The 13,265-nt window shown below is 44.2% G+C and overlaps 1 protein-coding gene across 2 annotated transcripts in view; it reads left to right on the top strand.

The window, feature by feature from the left end:
• The window catches only part of SPPL3 (signal peptide peptidase like 3), a 132,409-nt gene that overhangs the window by 85,125 nt on the left and 34,019 nt on the right, over nt 1-13,265 (top strand). For both annotated transcript variants that reach the window (XM_008272297.4, XM_051835851.2), the window contains exon 2: nt 4,138-4,215. In XM_008272297.4, coding sequence (XP_008270519.1) covers nt 4,138-4,215 — 78 coding nt within the window. The remainder of the gene's footprint in view (nt 1-4,137; nt 4,216-13,265) is intronic.

Here is a 13,265-nt window from a genome sequence, read left to right as displayed (position 1 = left end):
CTCAAGAAAAATTTCCCATTGATTGAATACATGAACCAGAAGACTACCTGAAGATAAGATGATGGTTGCCTTCATCTGTCTCTGCTAGTATAGTCTAGGTTTTATATAAGCCCTTATTATTTTTTTATTTTATTTGAAAGAGCCAGATAAAGCGAGCACCCGTCAAGTGACTCACATCCTTACATGCCCACAAGGGCTGCAGCTACCCCAGGCTGAACTCCATCCAGGTCTCCCGTGTAGATGGCAGGCACCCAACTACTTGAACCATCCATCACATGCTGCCTACCAGGGAGTGTAGTAGCAGAAGGCTGGGAGTTGAGGGGGAACCAGAACTCAAACCCAGGTACTCCAGTATGGAATATGGACATTCTAATTGGCAGAGACTCACATGAAGTTCTAGGCTGCTGCAGGCATTTGGGGAGTGAACCAGCAGGTAAGAGGTTTCTGTCTGTCTCTGTCTCTCTGTCTTTAAAAGAAACAAAATAAATTTTATTTTAATTAAAAAAAAAAAAAAAGACTGGTGGGCATTGTGACACAGTGTGTTGAGTCACCACTTGGGCTGTCCATATATCATATTGGAATGCTTGGAATCAAATCCCAGCCATGGGGCCATTGCTGTGGCGCTGTGGGTTAATGCCCTGGCCTGAAGCACCAACATCCCATATGGCTGCTGGTTCTAGTCTCGGCTGCTCCTCTTCCTATCCAGCTCTCTGCTACAGCCTGGGAAAGCAGTAGAAAATGGCCCGAGTCCTTGGGCCCCTGCACCACGTGGGAGACCTGGAAAAGGCTCCTGGTTCCTGGCTTCGGATCGACGCAGCTCTGGCCATTGCAGCCATCTGGGGAGTGAACCAGCAGATGAAAGACCTCTCTCTGTGTCTCTACCTCTCTCTGTAACTCTGTCTTTCAAATAAATAAAATCTTTAAAAAAAATTTTTTTTTAAACCCCAGCCACTGCCTTTGAACCAGCTTCCTGCCCTTGCTCCTGGGAGGCAGCAGATGATGTCCCAGTCTCTTGAGTTCCTGCTAGCCATGTGGGAAACCTGGATAGAGTTCCTGGCTCATAGCTTTGGCCTAGCCCAACCTCAGCTATTGCAGGCATTTGGGGAATGAACCAGTAGATGAAAGATACCCCATTACTCTGCCTTTCAGATAAATAAATATCTTTAAAAAAATGTACCTGACCTGTGATCTAAACAGGTTGATGATAATCACAGAGGTCCACAGTTCTGCAAATCCAAAACTGTGAAAATCCAGAGTTTTCCTATAATTTATTTTGTATCAAGATGTGGCATACATTGATAACAAGGCTACTTACAACCTTTATTGATCCTACTTAGTGTAAATCTTGATATATTACATGACAGAAATATTAGTATTTGGTTTCAGATTACTGCTTCAGACCCTATTGTCAGTGTTTTCTTTGTCAAATCTGGAACTCTGTTCTCAAGGTGTTTTTGGTTTTTGATAAGGAGTTAATGAAAGAATAGTACTGCCATTGTGGAATGGTATGAAAATTAAATGCTCAATGACATGTTAAATGTTGGTGTAACACCAACAAACACCAGAATCCCAGTTTAGCAACAGAGATGGAATCAGTGCAGTCCACTAGCACTTCCCACAGTGATGCAATGCTGCTCTTCGCCGTCTAGCACAGTTACCACCAGCTGTTGAACAGTTGGGCTTTGACTCATGCAACTGAGGAACAAGGACTTTACACAGATATGCACTTAAAGAGTGTGCAATTAGAGTGTAATTTACAAGGCTGTTTATTACAAAATTGTCCATAACAGCAGAAATGTTAGAAGCAACTCCATTATCCATCTGTATAGTACCAAGTTAATAACTTTAAAAAATTTTTGCCTCTTTTTTTTATTGTTTGTTAATCTCTCCCACCTTTTTTCCCTGATTTAAGATTTATTTATTTATTTGAAAGGCAAAGTTAGAAAAGGAGAGAGACAGAGCTCTTCTATCCACCGGTTTACTCCCCCAAATGGCCAAAATGACCAGGACTGGACCAGGCTGAAACAAGAGCCAGGAACTTCTTCCAGATCTCTCATGTGGGTGCAGGGGCCCAAGCACTTGGGCCGTCCTCCACTGCTTCTCCAGGTACATTAGCAGGGAGCAGGATTGGAAGTGGAGCAGCCAAGACGAGAACTGGAGCCCATATAGGATGCCAGCACTGCAGGCAGCGGCTTTACCTGCTACGCCACAATGCTGGCCCCCAGAGTATTTTTTTTTTAAATATTTATGTATTTATTTGAAGAACAGAGTTACAAAGAGACAGGGAGAGAGAGAGAGAGATCTTTTATTTGCTGGTTCACTCCCTAAGTGGTCACAGCAACCAGGGCTGGGCCTGGGCAAAGACAGGAACTCCATCCACGTCTCCCACAGGAATGTCAAAGGTCCAAGTACTTGGGCCATTTTCCTGTGCTTTCCCAGGCACATTAGCAGGGAGCTGGGTCAGAAGTAGAGCAGCCAGGGCACAACTGGCACCCATATGGGATGCCAGCATCACAGGCAACAACTTAATCCGCTGTGCCACAACTCCAGGCCCCCAGAGTATTTTAAATAAATCCTAAGTCATGTTATTTCACTTATTAAAAGATAAATTTCTGTATTTAAAATTTTAAAGAAGCTATTCAAGTAAACAGTGATCCATGAATGAGCACCAGACCACAAGTGGAACAGTGCTCCTCTGTGGGGACGTGATGGGGAAACTACAGTGTTGGGGAAGCAAGATAAAGAAAATGCTCAGTTGGCTTCTTAAGTGGAAAGTTCCTCAATAGAGGTTTGTTGACAGTTTCTAGTTGGTGAAATTATTCCAAGTTGGATTTTAGTTCACTTATTTAGGAACCCAGAATGCTGGAGACATCACAGCCTAATGGTATCCCAACTAAATTTTTTATATACCCATAAATACTAGTAACTACAGATCAATAAAATGACATTATAAACTACAGCATCATATCATGAGATCTGATTATTGAATGTGCCCCCCCCTTTAAGATTTATTTATTTATTTGAGAAGCAGAGAGATCTTCCATCCACTGGTTCACTCCCCAAATGGCCACAACGGCCAGAGCTGGGCCAATCCGAAGCCAGGAGCTTCTTCTGGGTCTCCCAGGCAGGTGCGGGGGCCCAAGCACTTGGGCCATCTTCTGCTGCTCTCCCAGGTCATAGCAGAGAGCTGGATTGGAAGTGGAACAGCCGAGTTCTGAACCGGCACCCATATGGGATGCTGGCACTGAGGCAATGGCTTTACCCACTATGCCACAACACCAGCCCCCTGAGTGTGTCTTAAGAAGGAAACTCTGCAGTCACTATTCCTTCCCTGTGCATGGGACAGTTTCTAGTCAGCATTCAGAACAAGCAGCTGAGTATCTCCAGGGAGACAGACTTGAAAACAGGATTTCCAGTAGTCAAGCCATAGACAGGAACCAAGGACTTGGCAGTGGGTTTGGAAGCTATAGATACTTAGTGATGTGAACATTGCAGGCCTTGGAAGGAATGCACTTGATTTCTGGTTTTGACATCGAAGGGAGGTGGTGATGAGAGGCAATGCACCTTGAGGGGACCATATATGCAGGGAATGCCTTTGGTTTTGGGCCTGTTGACTTTAAAGACCTAATGGAGTACACCACATGGAGATAATCCATAGGCAGTCAGAAAGATGAAAACGGGATCCAAGAGAGACATGCACACTTTGCGTCATCACTGGATCACTGGGCTGGACCTGTGAGACACTGTTGATGGTTCAATTGCAAACCAGTGAACTTCTGCTCACTGAGACATTTTGTCATTGGGGCAGATTTGGTAGATACTTTTGATGCTTTTTAAATGGGAAGTAGATGTTATAAACATATGTTGTTCTTGAATGTCACAGAGGTGGGATTTTTGCATTGACTTTTAATATCCTGTAAATATTAACTGCAAATAGCTGCAAACCTATCAATTTATTCTTGTTAAACCAGCAAATCTCGTTTTAATTACATTACTCTAGTAATGACATTTTACACTTTTTTTCTTGTTAAAGACAAAAACAGAACGTGGTGGGGGAGGATGCCGAGCTCCATTAGCCTGACTGTAAGCTCCATGGGGCTGTGCCATGACCTAATGCTTCGCCTTTTGTTTCTCTAGGGCCTATTCCCTGGTGGATTCCAGTCAAGTGTCCACGTTTCTGATATCCATTCTTCTGATAGTCTACGGTAGTTTCAGGTAAGATGTTCTCAAAGTGCGGTCGATTTCTGCTAAAAGTGGAAGACTCACTTCTCTGAAACACCTGGCATCAAAACATCTTATTCTGTGAAGAGACACAGGACTTTGGCAGGAAATTGAAATCGAATGGGATAACTTTAATATTTGTTCTTTAGTTGGTTGCTGATAAGCACAACTTGGTTTTACTTACTGCTTTAGCATATAAATGCAAACATGCATAAACAAATTGTTTAAAATCCTGGCCTGAAAATAACTTAGCTCCAAGTGCTCATTGCTGAGAAGGTTCAGAGGGACCTTGATAGTGATTCTAGAGCCTCAGAGGGAGCAAGGTCAGATGGAAGACTGACTTGAAATTTTGTTTGTTTGTTTGTCTGTTTGTTTTTGACAGGCAGAGTGGACGGTGAGACAGAGAGACAGAGAGGAAGGCCTTCCTTTTGCCTTTGGTTCACCCTCCAATGGCTGCTATGGCCGGCGCGCTGCAGCCAGCGCACCGCACTGATCCGAAGCCAGAAGCCAGGTGCTTCTCCCGGTCTCCCATGCAGGTGCAGGGCCCAAGGACCTGGGCCATCCTCCACTGCACTCCCGGGCCACAGCAGAGAGCTGGACAGGAAGAGGAGCTACCGGGACAGAATCCGGCGCCCCGACTGGGACTAGAACCCGGTGTGCCGGCGCCGCAGGCGGAGGATTAGCCTAGTGAGCCGCGGTGGCCTTGACTTGAAATTTTTAAAAAATTACTAAATATATATGCGGTGAAGTATTAGTAATTAAAAATTATGTTAATTTAAAGTAAAATTACTAAAAATTTATGTAGTAAATAGAGAATTTCGTGTTTTGTTTTTCCCCAGTAAAAAAGTATATCAGCAAAGTTTTAGTAGATACACAAAAACCAGAGCAACTACAATAAAATTGTGCCCTAGAAGTTAATGAAGTTCTTTATCTTATCATAAAATACTTTTAAATAAATAGGCATATCCTTAAGGAAATGTATATTTTTCTTAAAATGAAGGCATTAACATAGGCTGAAAATATGAAATTACTGATGGTCAGCTTTTTTGACCTACAGAAATAGTTTCCTACACTTCACCCTATTATTGCTAGCATTGTGTATGGTAGCACGACCGCGTATTCTCCTTGCTGACCATGGGAATGCTGAGACTGGATCCCGGTGGAGGTCTCTTTCTTGGCAGGCAGCCACAGACCTAGGAAGGAGAATGGAAGAGCTGGAGATCCATCACTCCTGTCTTTGTACTCTCTGCAGCTGAGAGGAGTGTGACGTGGCTGATCCACTTAAGAACAAAGGCTGGGAGGCCAGTGTCATGGTGTGGCGGGTTAAGCCACCACCTGCGACACCCACATCTCATATGGGAGCCACTTGGAAACCTGGCTGCTTCAGTTCAATCCAGCTCCCTGCTAATCCACCTGGGAAGGCAGTGGAGAGTGGCCCAAGGTCTTGGGCCCTGCACCCATGTTGGAGAACTGGAAGAAATTCCTGGCTCCTCACTTTGGTCTGACCTAGCCCTTGGCTGTTGCAGCCATTTGGGGAGTGAACCAGTGAACAGAGGCTCTCTCTGTCTTGGTCTCTCTCTGTGACTCTGGCTTTCAAATAAATAAAAAATAAATCTTTTTTTTTTTTAAATGAAGGCTGCATGAGAAAATTTAAATTGAAAACTTGAAAGGGAGTGATGATAACAAATGAAATAGGCATAAGGATTTTGAACGATCCAGTATTATATGAGTTGAGTATCTCTTACGTGAAATGTTTAAGACCAGACATGTTGCAGCCGGCGCCATGGCACAGTAGGTGAATCCTCCACCTGCAGCACTGACATCCCATATGGGCACCAGTTCTGGTCCTGGCTGCCCTTCTTCCAATCCAGCTCTTTGCTGTGGCCTGGGAAAGTCGTAGAAGATGACCCAAGTGCTTGGGCCCCTGCACCAGCATGGGAGACCAGGACGAAGCACCTGGATCCTGGCTTCGGATTGGCACAGCTCTAGCCATTGCAGCCATTTGAGGAGTGAACCAACGGAAGGAAGGCCTTTCTCTCTGTCTCTCCCTCTCACTGTCTGTAACTCTACATCTCAAATAAATAAATAAAAATATTTTTTAAAAAATCAGACATGCTTTATATTTTAGAGTTACTGGGTTTTAGAATATTTGTGTACAATTTACCAGTTAGACATCACTAATCAGGAAACCCACAGCACTCTAAAATGGAAGTGTTTTTTTGTTTTGTTTTGTTTTGTTTTGTTTTGTTTTTTTTTGTTTTTTTTTTTTTTTTTTAAGATTTACTTATTTATTTGAAAGAGTTACAAAGAAGAGAGGCAGAGAGAGAGGGAACCTCCATTTGCTGGGCCAGGCTGCAGTCAGAAGCCAGGAGCTTCATCTGAGTCTCCCTTGTGGGTACAGGGGCCTGAGTTCTTGGGCCATCTCCCACTGCTTTCCCAGGCACATTAGCAGGGAGCTGGATCAGAAGTAGAACAACTGGGACTCGAACTGATGCCCTGGGATGCCAGCACTACTGACAGCAGCTTTACCTGCTGTGTGACAGAGCCAGCCCCCAAAACAGAAACTTTCTGAGTATCAGTGTTGGCACTCAAAAAGTTCCAGATTTTCAAATTAGGGATGCACAGTCTGGGCCTGGATTTGGGGGATACTTTTCATCCTTTACTCCAGCACTGAGTAGAACAAGTAAAATGCTACAGCATGTGCAGTGTAGCTGTCAGTAGTGCGAAGTACTGAGGTGCATCTGGAGAGCCGTGCGATTCTAACAGCTCTTGGGAAGCGTCAAGCAAACCAGAGCGGTCAGAACCTCATCCCAATAACCTTGATATTTTGAATCTCTGCTCTTCATTTGTCTTATGTGGCACATGCACCACTCCCCACCTCCAGCCCTTCACGTAAATGAAAATAAACAGACATTTAAAAAAAAAAGAATAATTATTTCTCACAATCAGAACTTTGGAAACAACCCAGATATAGCGTGGGTAAATTATAATTATGTTCATACAATGAAAGTGAGTGAACTACAGCTTTACATACAGTCTGGATGATTCTCACAAATAATGCTGAGTGAAAGAAGCCAGACAAAATACATGCCACATAATTTAGTGCATATAAAGTTCAAATGAATAATGAATCTTTAAAGATATAAAAGCAAAAAAAAAATTTTAGATCCACCACCTAAATATTACTTTCATTGCTGAAAATTTCCACTTGTTCAGTAGATACTTACACTTCAGAATAGTTTTGGAAAGTGGAATTAAATGTATGAGGTGAGGGGCAGGCATTTGACTAGCAGTCAAGACATCCCATGTCAGAGTGCCTGGATTTGGGTCCCGACTCACTCCTAACCCTAGCCTCTTGCTGATGAGTACCCGGGAAGACAGCAGGTGATGATTCATGTAGTTGGGTTTCTGCTACCCACATGTGGGACCTGGGTTGAGTTTCTAGCTCCTGACTTCGATGTGGCCCAGCCCTAGTTGTGGCAAACATTTGAACACTGAACCAGCAGATGGGAGCTCTCTGTCTCTATCTCTGTAGTTTCTTTAGGTATGCATTTATTTTGATTTAAAGTTGTTTTCATAGTGTGTGAAAATGCATATTGTGAAATACCTATGCTTGAATTTCAGAATTGTTTTGGCACCAAAATAAGCTCATACTTTCAATTCTATTGTTCCATGAACTTTTTGAAGTATCCTTGTGTAAGGTATACATTTTGTTGAAATCACTTTAGTCTAATTCTTTACTTCTTTTTTTTTTTTTTTTTTTTTTTTAAGTAGACAGAATTAAAGACAGTGAGAGAGAGAAAGAGAAAGGTCTTCCTTCCGTTGGTTCACCCCCCAAATGGCTGCTACGGCCAGCGTGCTGCGCTGACCCAAAGCCAGGAGCCAGGTGCTTCCTCCTGGTCTCCCACGCAGATGCAGGGGCCCAAGCACCTGGGCCATCCTCCACTGCCTTCCTGGGCCACAGCAGAGAGCTGGACTGGACTAGCAGAGAGCTGGACTAGAACCCGGCACCCATATGGGATGCTGGCATCGCAGGCGGAGGGTTAGCCAAGTGAGCCACAGTGCTGGCCCCTTAGTCTTATTCTTTTCTAATGAAGATATTTTCTGCCGTCATCTTTGCATACTATAATTTGATGTTTCTTTGTGTTTTCATATTCCACTTTTACTGGATGTGTGGATTGTTAGAGTGACTATCTTATGTATTCTTTTTCTTTTGTTTCATTTATATTCTTCAGTCAAATATCTTGAACTACATTGCTGGAGAATATGGTCTGGCTCTTAGTACATATTATCATGTTGTTTTCCTGAAGGAGTCTACCAGTTTAGGATTAGGCACGTTTTAAATAAAACTTCATGTGGTAAATGTACCAAAGATTTAACCACATAGGTGGGAAAGACTTCTGGTGAACCTCTCTGTTTTCAGATTAAGGGGCTGAAGCCCAACAATATGATACAACTTAACAGAGATTTCACAACGAGACAGCAAGACAGTCTGGATTGGTATGGTTCTCGAGCCTTCTAGTCCAATACCTTATGCCTTGTATACTTTAGTGATCCATTGTCTAGAAAAAGTAAATCAGGCCGGCACCGCGGCTCACTAGGCTAATCTTCTGCCTTGTGGCGCCGGCATGCCGGGTTCTAGTCCCGGTCGGGGCGCTGGATTCTGTCCCGGTTGCCCCTCTTCCAGGCCAGCTCTCTGCTGTGGCCAGGGAGTGCAGTGGAGGATGGCCCAAGTGCTTGGGCCCTGCACCCCATGGGAGGCCAGGAGAATTACCTGGCACCTGCCATCAGATCAGCGTGGTGCGCCGGCCGCAGCGCGCCGGCCGCGGCGGCCATTGGAGGGTGAACCAACAGCAAAAGGAAGACCTTTCTCTCTGTCTCTCTCTCTCACTGTCCACTCTGCCTGTCAAAAAATAAAAAATAAATAAATAAATAAAAAATAAAAAGTAAATCATCATGATGCCTTTAATTGTACATTTAAATTGAATATATTAGTAAATGTTTCTTCTTCTTCTGTTTTCTGGAAGAGATTATGTAAAATTTAAATATTGATAGAATTCACCAGTGAAGCCATCTAAAGGTAGGCTTTTCTTTGTGAGAAGATTTTTGTTTTTGTTTTGTTCCTGCTTGATTTACCACTTTTTTTTTTTTTTGTATTGGTAAGGGCTATTTCTTTTTATTGTGGCTAAATATATATAACATAAAATGTACAGTTTAGTGGCATATAAGAGCTTTCTTAAACACATGTCATTGTCTTTTTAGAGTGGTATCTGTGAGCAGTGTTGATTGTATTTCCCTGAGATAAGGATTAAAGACATGGGCATCTGTTGCTGTGCCTGTTGGCCATTTGTTTATCTTCCTGGATGAAATATCTGTTCAAAAGTTCTGCCCCTCACGTGTTTTGCAAATATTTTCCCCCAGTCTCTGGTTTGCCTTCTTAATGGTACCTTTCAAGTGTGCGCATTTTTAGTTTTGATAAAGTCCTACTTAGCAGTTTTTTATGGATCATTCTTGGTGGTGTATCACAGAACTCTTTGCCTAATCTGTAGGCCAAACATTTTGTTGTTGTTGCTGTTGTTAAAATTTATTTATTTGAGGGGCCAGCACTCTGGCGCAGTGGGTTAACGCCCTCCCTGGCCTGAAGCGCCAGCATCCCATGTGGGCGCCGGTTCTAGTCCTGGCTGCTCCTCTTCTCATCCAGCTCTCTGCTATGTCCTGGGAAAGCAGTACAAGATGGCCCAAGTCCTTGGGCCCCTGCACCCGCGTGGGAGACCCAGGGGAAGCTCCTGGCTCCTGCCTTTGGATTGACGCAGCCATCTGGGGAATGAACCTCCCTCTCCCTCCCCCCTCTCCCCTCCCCCTTTCCCCTCTCCTTCCCTCCCCCTCCCCCTCTCCTTCTCTCTATGAGTAACTCAGACTTTCAAATAAATAAATAAATCTTTTAAAAAATAAAAATAAAAGATTTATTTGAAAGGCAGCATTAGAGAGAGAGGGATCTTTGATCTGCTGGTTCACTTCCCAGATGGCCGCAACGGCCGGAGCTGTGCCGATCTGAAGCCAGGAGCCAGGAGCTTCCTCCAGGTCTCCCACATGGGTGCAGGGGCCCAAGGACTTGACCACCTTCTACTGCTTTCCCAGGCCATAGCAGAGAGCAGGATAGGCAGAGGAGCAGCTGGGACTCGAACCAGTGCCCATATGGGATGCCAGCACTGCAGGCGGCAGCTTTACCCTCTACGCTACAGCACCAGCCCCTTCATTGGTTCTTACCCTAATCTTTATTACTTCCTTCCTGTGCTTCCCTTGGCTTTAGTGTGCCTTTCAACTTACTGATTTGAAACCTTTTAAAACTTCTTTTTTAAATGCTTATTTTATTATCATTTTCACCTACTTGAAAGGCAGAGCAACAGGGAGAGAGAGCAAGCAAGTCAGCAAGGGGCCAGGCTGAAACCAGGAGCACAGAGCTCCTTCCTGGTCTCCCATGTAGATGGCAGGGCCCAAGGCACTCGAGCCATCATCTGCCATCATCTGCTGCCTCCAGGGATTCGTTAGCAGGAAGCTGGATTGGAAGAAGAGTAGCTGGAACTCAAACCAGCACACTGGTATGGGATGTGGGAGTCCCCGATGGCAGATGAACCCACTGTACCATGCCCATTTCCCTCTCAGCACCACTTGGCTGTATTCCATAAATTTTGTTGTTTGCTATCCCTTGGGTGAGCTTTGCTGGCCTTCCTATATTACTTAATGATGACACCTATCTCTCCTTACTTTCTCTTTCCAGCTGACCAGAAAAAAGAAGTAGCATGGTCACTTGTCTAATCAGTATGTCCCAGGAGGGCATAAAGAGGATGAGAAACAAAAAACTAACGACAGAAAAATGAAAGCAATAGAAAGGGACTATTCTGATGAACAAGTAGATTCAGGAATTGCAATATGGTGCTGGTTTAGAATTAGCTTGTTACTGACAAGACACTTGAAGTTCTATTGCATCAGGAGTTGTGGACAAAAAAATAACAGGTTTGGAATAAATCTCAAAAGAAATTCCAAGGAAGATATACTAATGCTTGTGTGCGTGTACACATTCTCATTCTCCGTATATAGAATCATATTTTAAGTTGCTGTGTAAAGAAATGATAGGACTTTTGTGACTGTAGAGTAACAACTATGGTTTTTAAGGCACACACCTACCTGTTCTTTATTTAATGATGAGGTCAGTTTATTTGCTTAACCCAAACGTAATGTAGGAAGACAGTTTCATCAGGTCAGTTGGACTGCAGAGAGGAAAACTGCATTTTATATGACTCTGTTTCCCTTCATACTGAAATGCCTATCATTGTGGTTAAACCAGGTTACCAAAATAAGTCTCACATGTCACGATGTTCTAATGGTGTGCAACGTGTTTATTATCTTTGGAGCTGTACTTTTTGTCATTCTGTAACCAGTCATATCTTAACGAAACATCAAGTGCAGAAGCTTGAACATGTTAAATAATATAGGGAGTGGTTGTGAATATTATAATATATGTGGACAAGTTCTTTATTTGTTTGAGGGGCAGGAAAAGAAAAATCTCCCATCCACTGGTTCACTCCCCACATGCCCACAATCGCTGGGACTGGGCCAAGCCGAAGTCAGGAGCTGGGAACTCAATCCAGATCTCCCATGTGAGAGGCAGGAGTGCAACTACCTGAGCCGTCACTGCTGCCTCCTAGATTCTGCACTGGAAAGAAGATGGAGGCAGGAGCTAGAACTAATATTGGTAACATACCCCTTAAAGGTCCCATCTGGGGTACCATTTATGTTACTGGGTGCCTATTAATAAATCGAAATTAATAAGCTGTGTGGGCTCTTGCCTCATATTCAGAGAAGAATTCTGAATACTGGCACAAATGAACGAGGCAGCATGATAAGTTTTAAGCTTTTTATTCAGTGAGAGGGATGCTTAGGAGAGTGAGGGCCCTATCTAAGACAGAGAGGGAAATCTGGATTCAGATCGAGCACCAGGAGCCAGCCCGTGGAGGAGCATGCAGGCCAGAAAGCATGGGGCCAGTGGCATGAAGGCCACGCACCCCGGAGGTGCAGGGTAGCAAGGAGAATAAAAGTGGTGCTCCAGGCCTTTAATCCACTTCCAAAGGAGAGTGGCTAATTAGCCTGATTGGCAGGTGGGCACACAGGTGTGGTCAGGTAGGGGGATGAGATCACACAGGGGGCGAGGTGAAGGCATGGTATTCCAGCTCACAAACCTGGTCAATTTTTGCCTATAACAGAACCAAGTATGAAACCCAGACATTTTGATGTGGGATATAGGTGTCCTAACTGACCTGTTAACCACTAGGCTAAATAGCTACCCATCAATTTATTTTTAAATGTTCAATTTATTTAAAAGGGTGGGGGGGGCAGCATGGTAAATAAAGCTACTGCCTGCAGTGCCAGCATCCCATATGGGTGCCAGTGCAAGTCATGGCTTCTCCACTCCCGATCCAGCTCCTTCCTAATATGCCTGGGGAAGCAGTAGAGGATGGCCCAAGTCCTTGAGCCCCTGTACCCATGTGGGAGACCCAGAAGAAGCTCCAGGCACTTGGCTCAGCCCTTGCTGTTTGGGGAGTGAACCAGCACATGGAAGATCTCCTCCCTCTTCCCTCACCCCTCCCCCCCTCCCCCTAGTATAAATCCCTAGGATTTACACTTATACTCAGTTAAAAGGTGAAGGTTGGTTGTCAGCACTCTGACACTGATTAGCTGTCAAGATCAGTTTCCATCCTCACCCTGTCCACCCAGTCGAAGATGAAGTGAACCACATCTGGCTGTAAAGCGTTGCTGGTGTTCATACTTACCTGTAGTGATGCATCGTGTATCCAGCTCATCTAAAAGTCCTGTCGGATCAGCTCAACTCAGAGATTTTAAGATTTGTTTATTTGAAAGGCAGTGTTAACAGAAGAGACACAGAAAGATCTTCTGTCCAGAGGTTCACTCCCAAATGGCTATAACACCCAGGGTTGGGCCGGGCTGTGCTGAAGACGGGAGCCAAGAACTCCATCCTGGTCTCCCAC

Source organism: Oryctolagus cuniculus, chromosome 21 (assembly GCF_964237555.1).
Source record: "Oryctolagus cuniculus chromosome 21, mOryCun1.1, whole genome shotgun sequence".
NCBI classification, from domain to species: Eukaryota; Metazoa; Chordata; class Mammalia; order Lagomorpha; family Leporidae; genus Oryctolagus; species Oryctolagus cuniculus.
The sequence above is the reverse complement of the archived record's forward strand: the minus strand, read 5'-3'. Positions and strand labels throughout refer to the sequence as shown.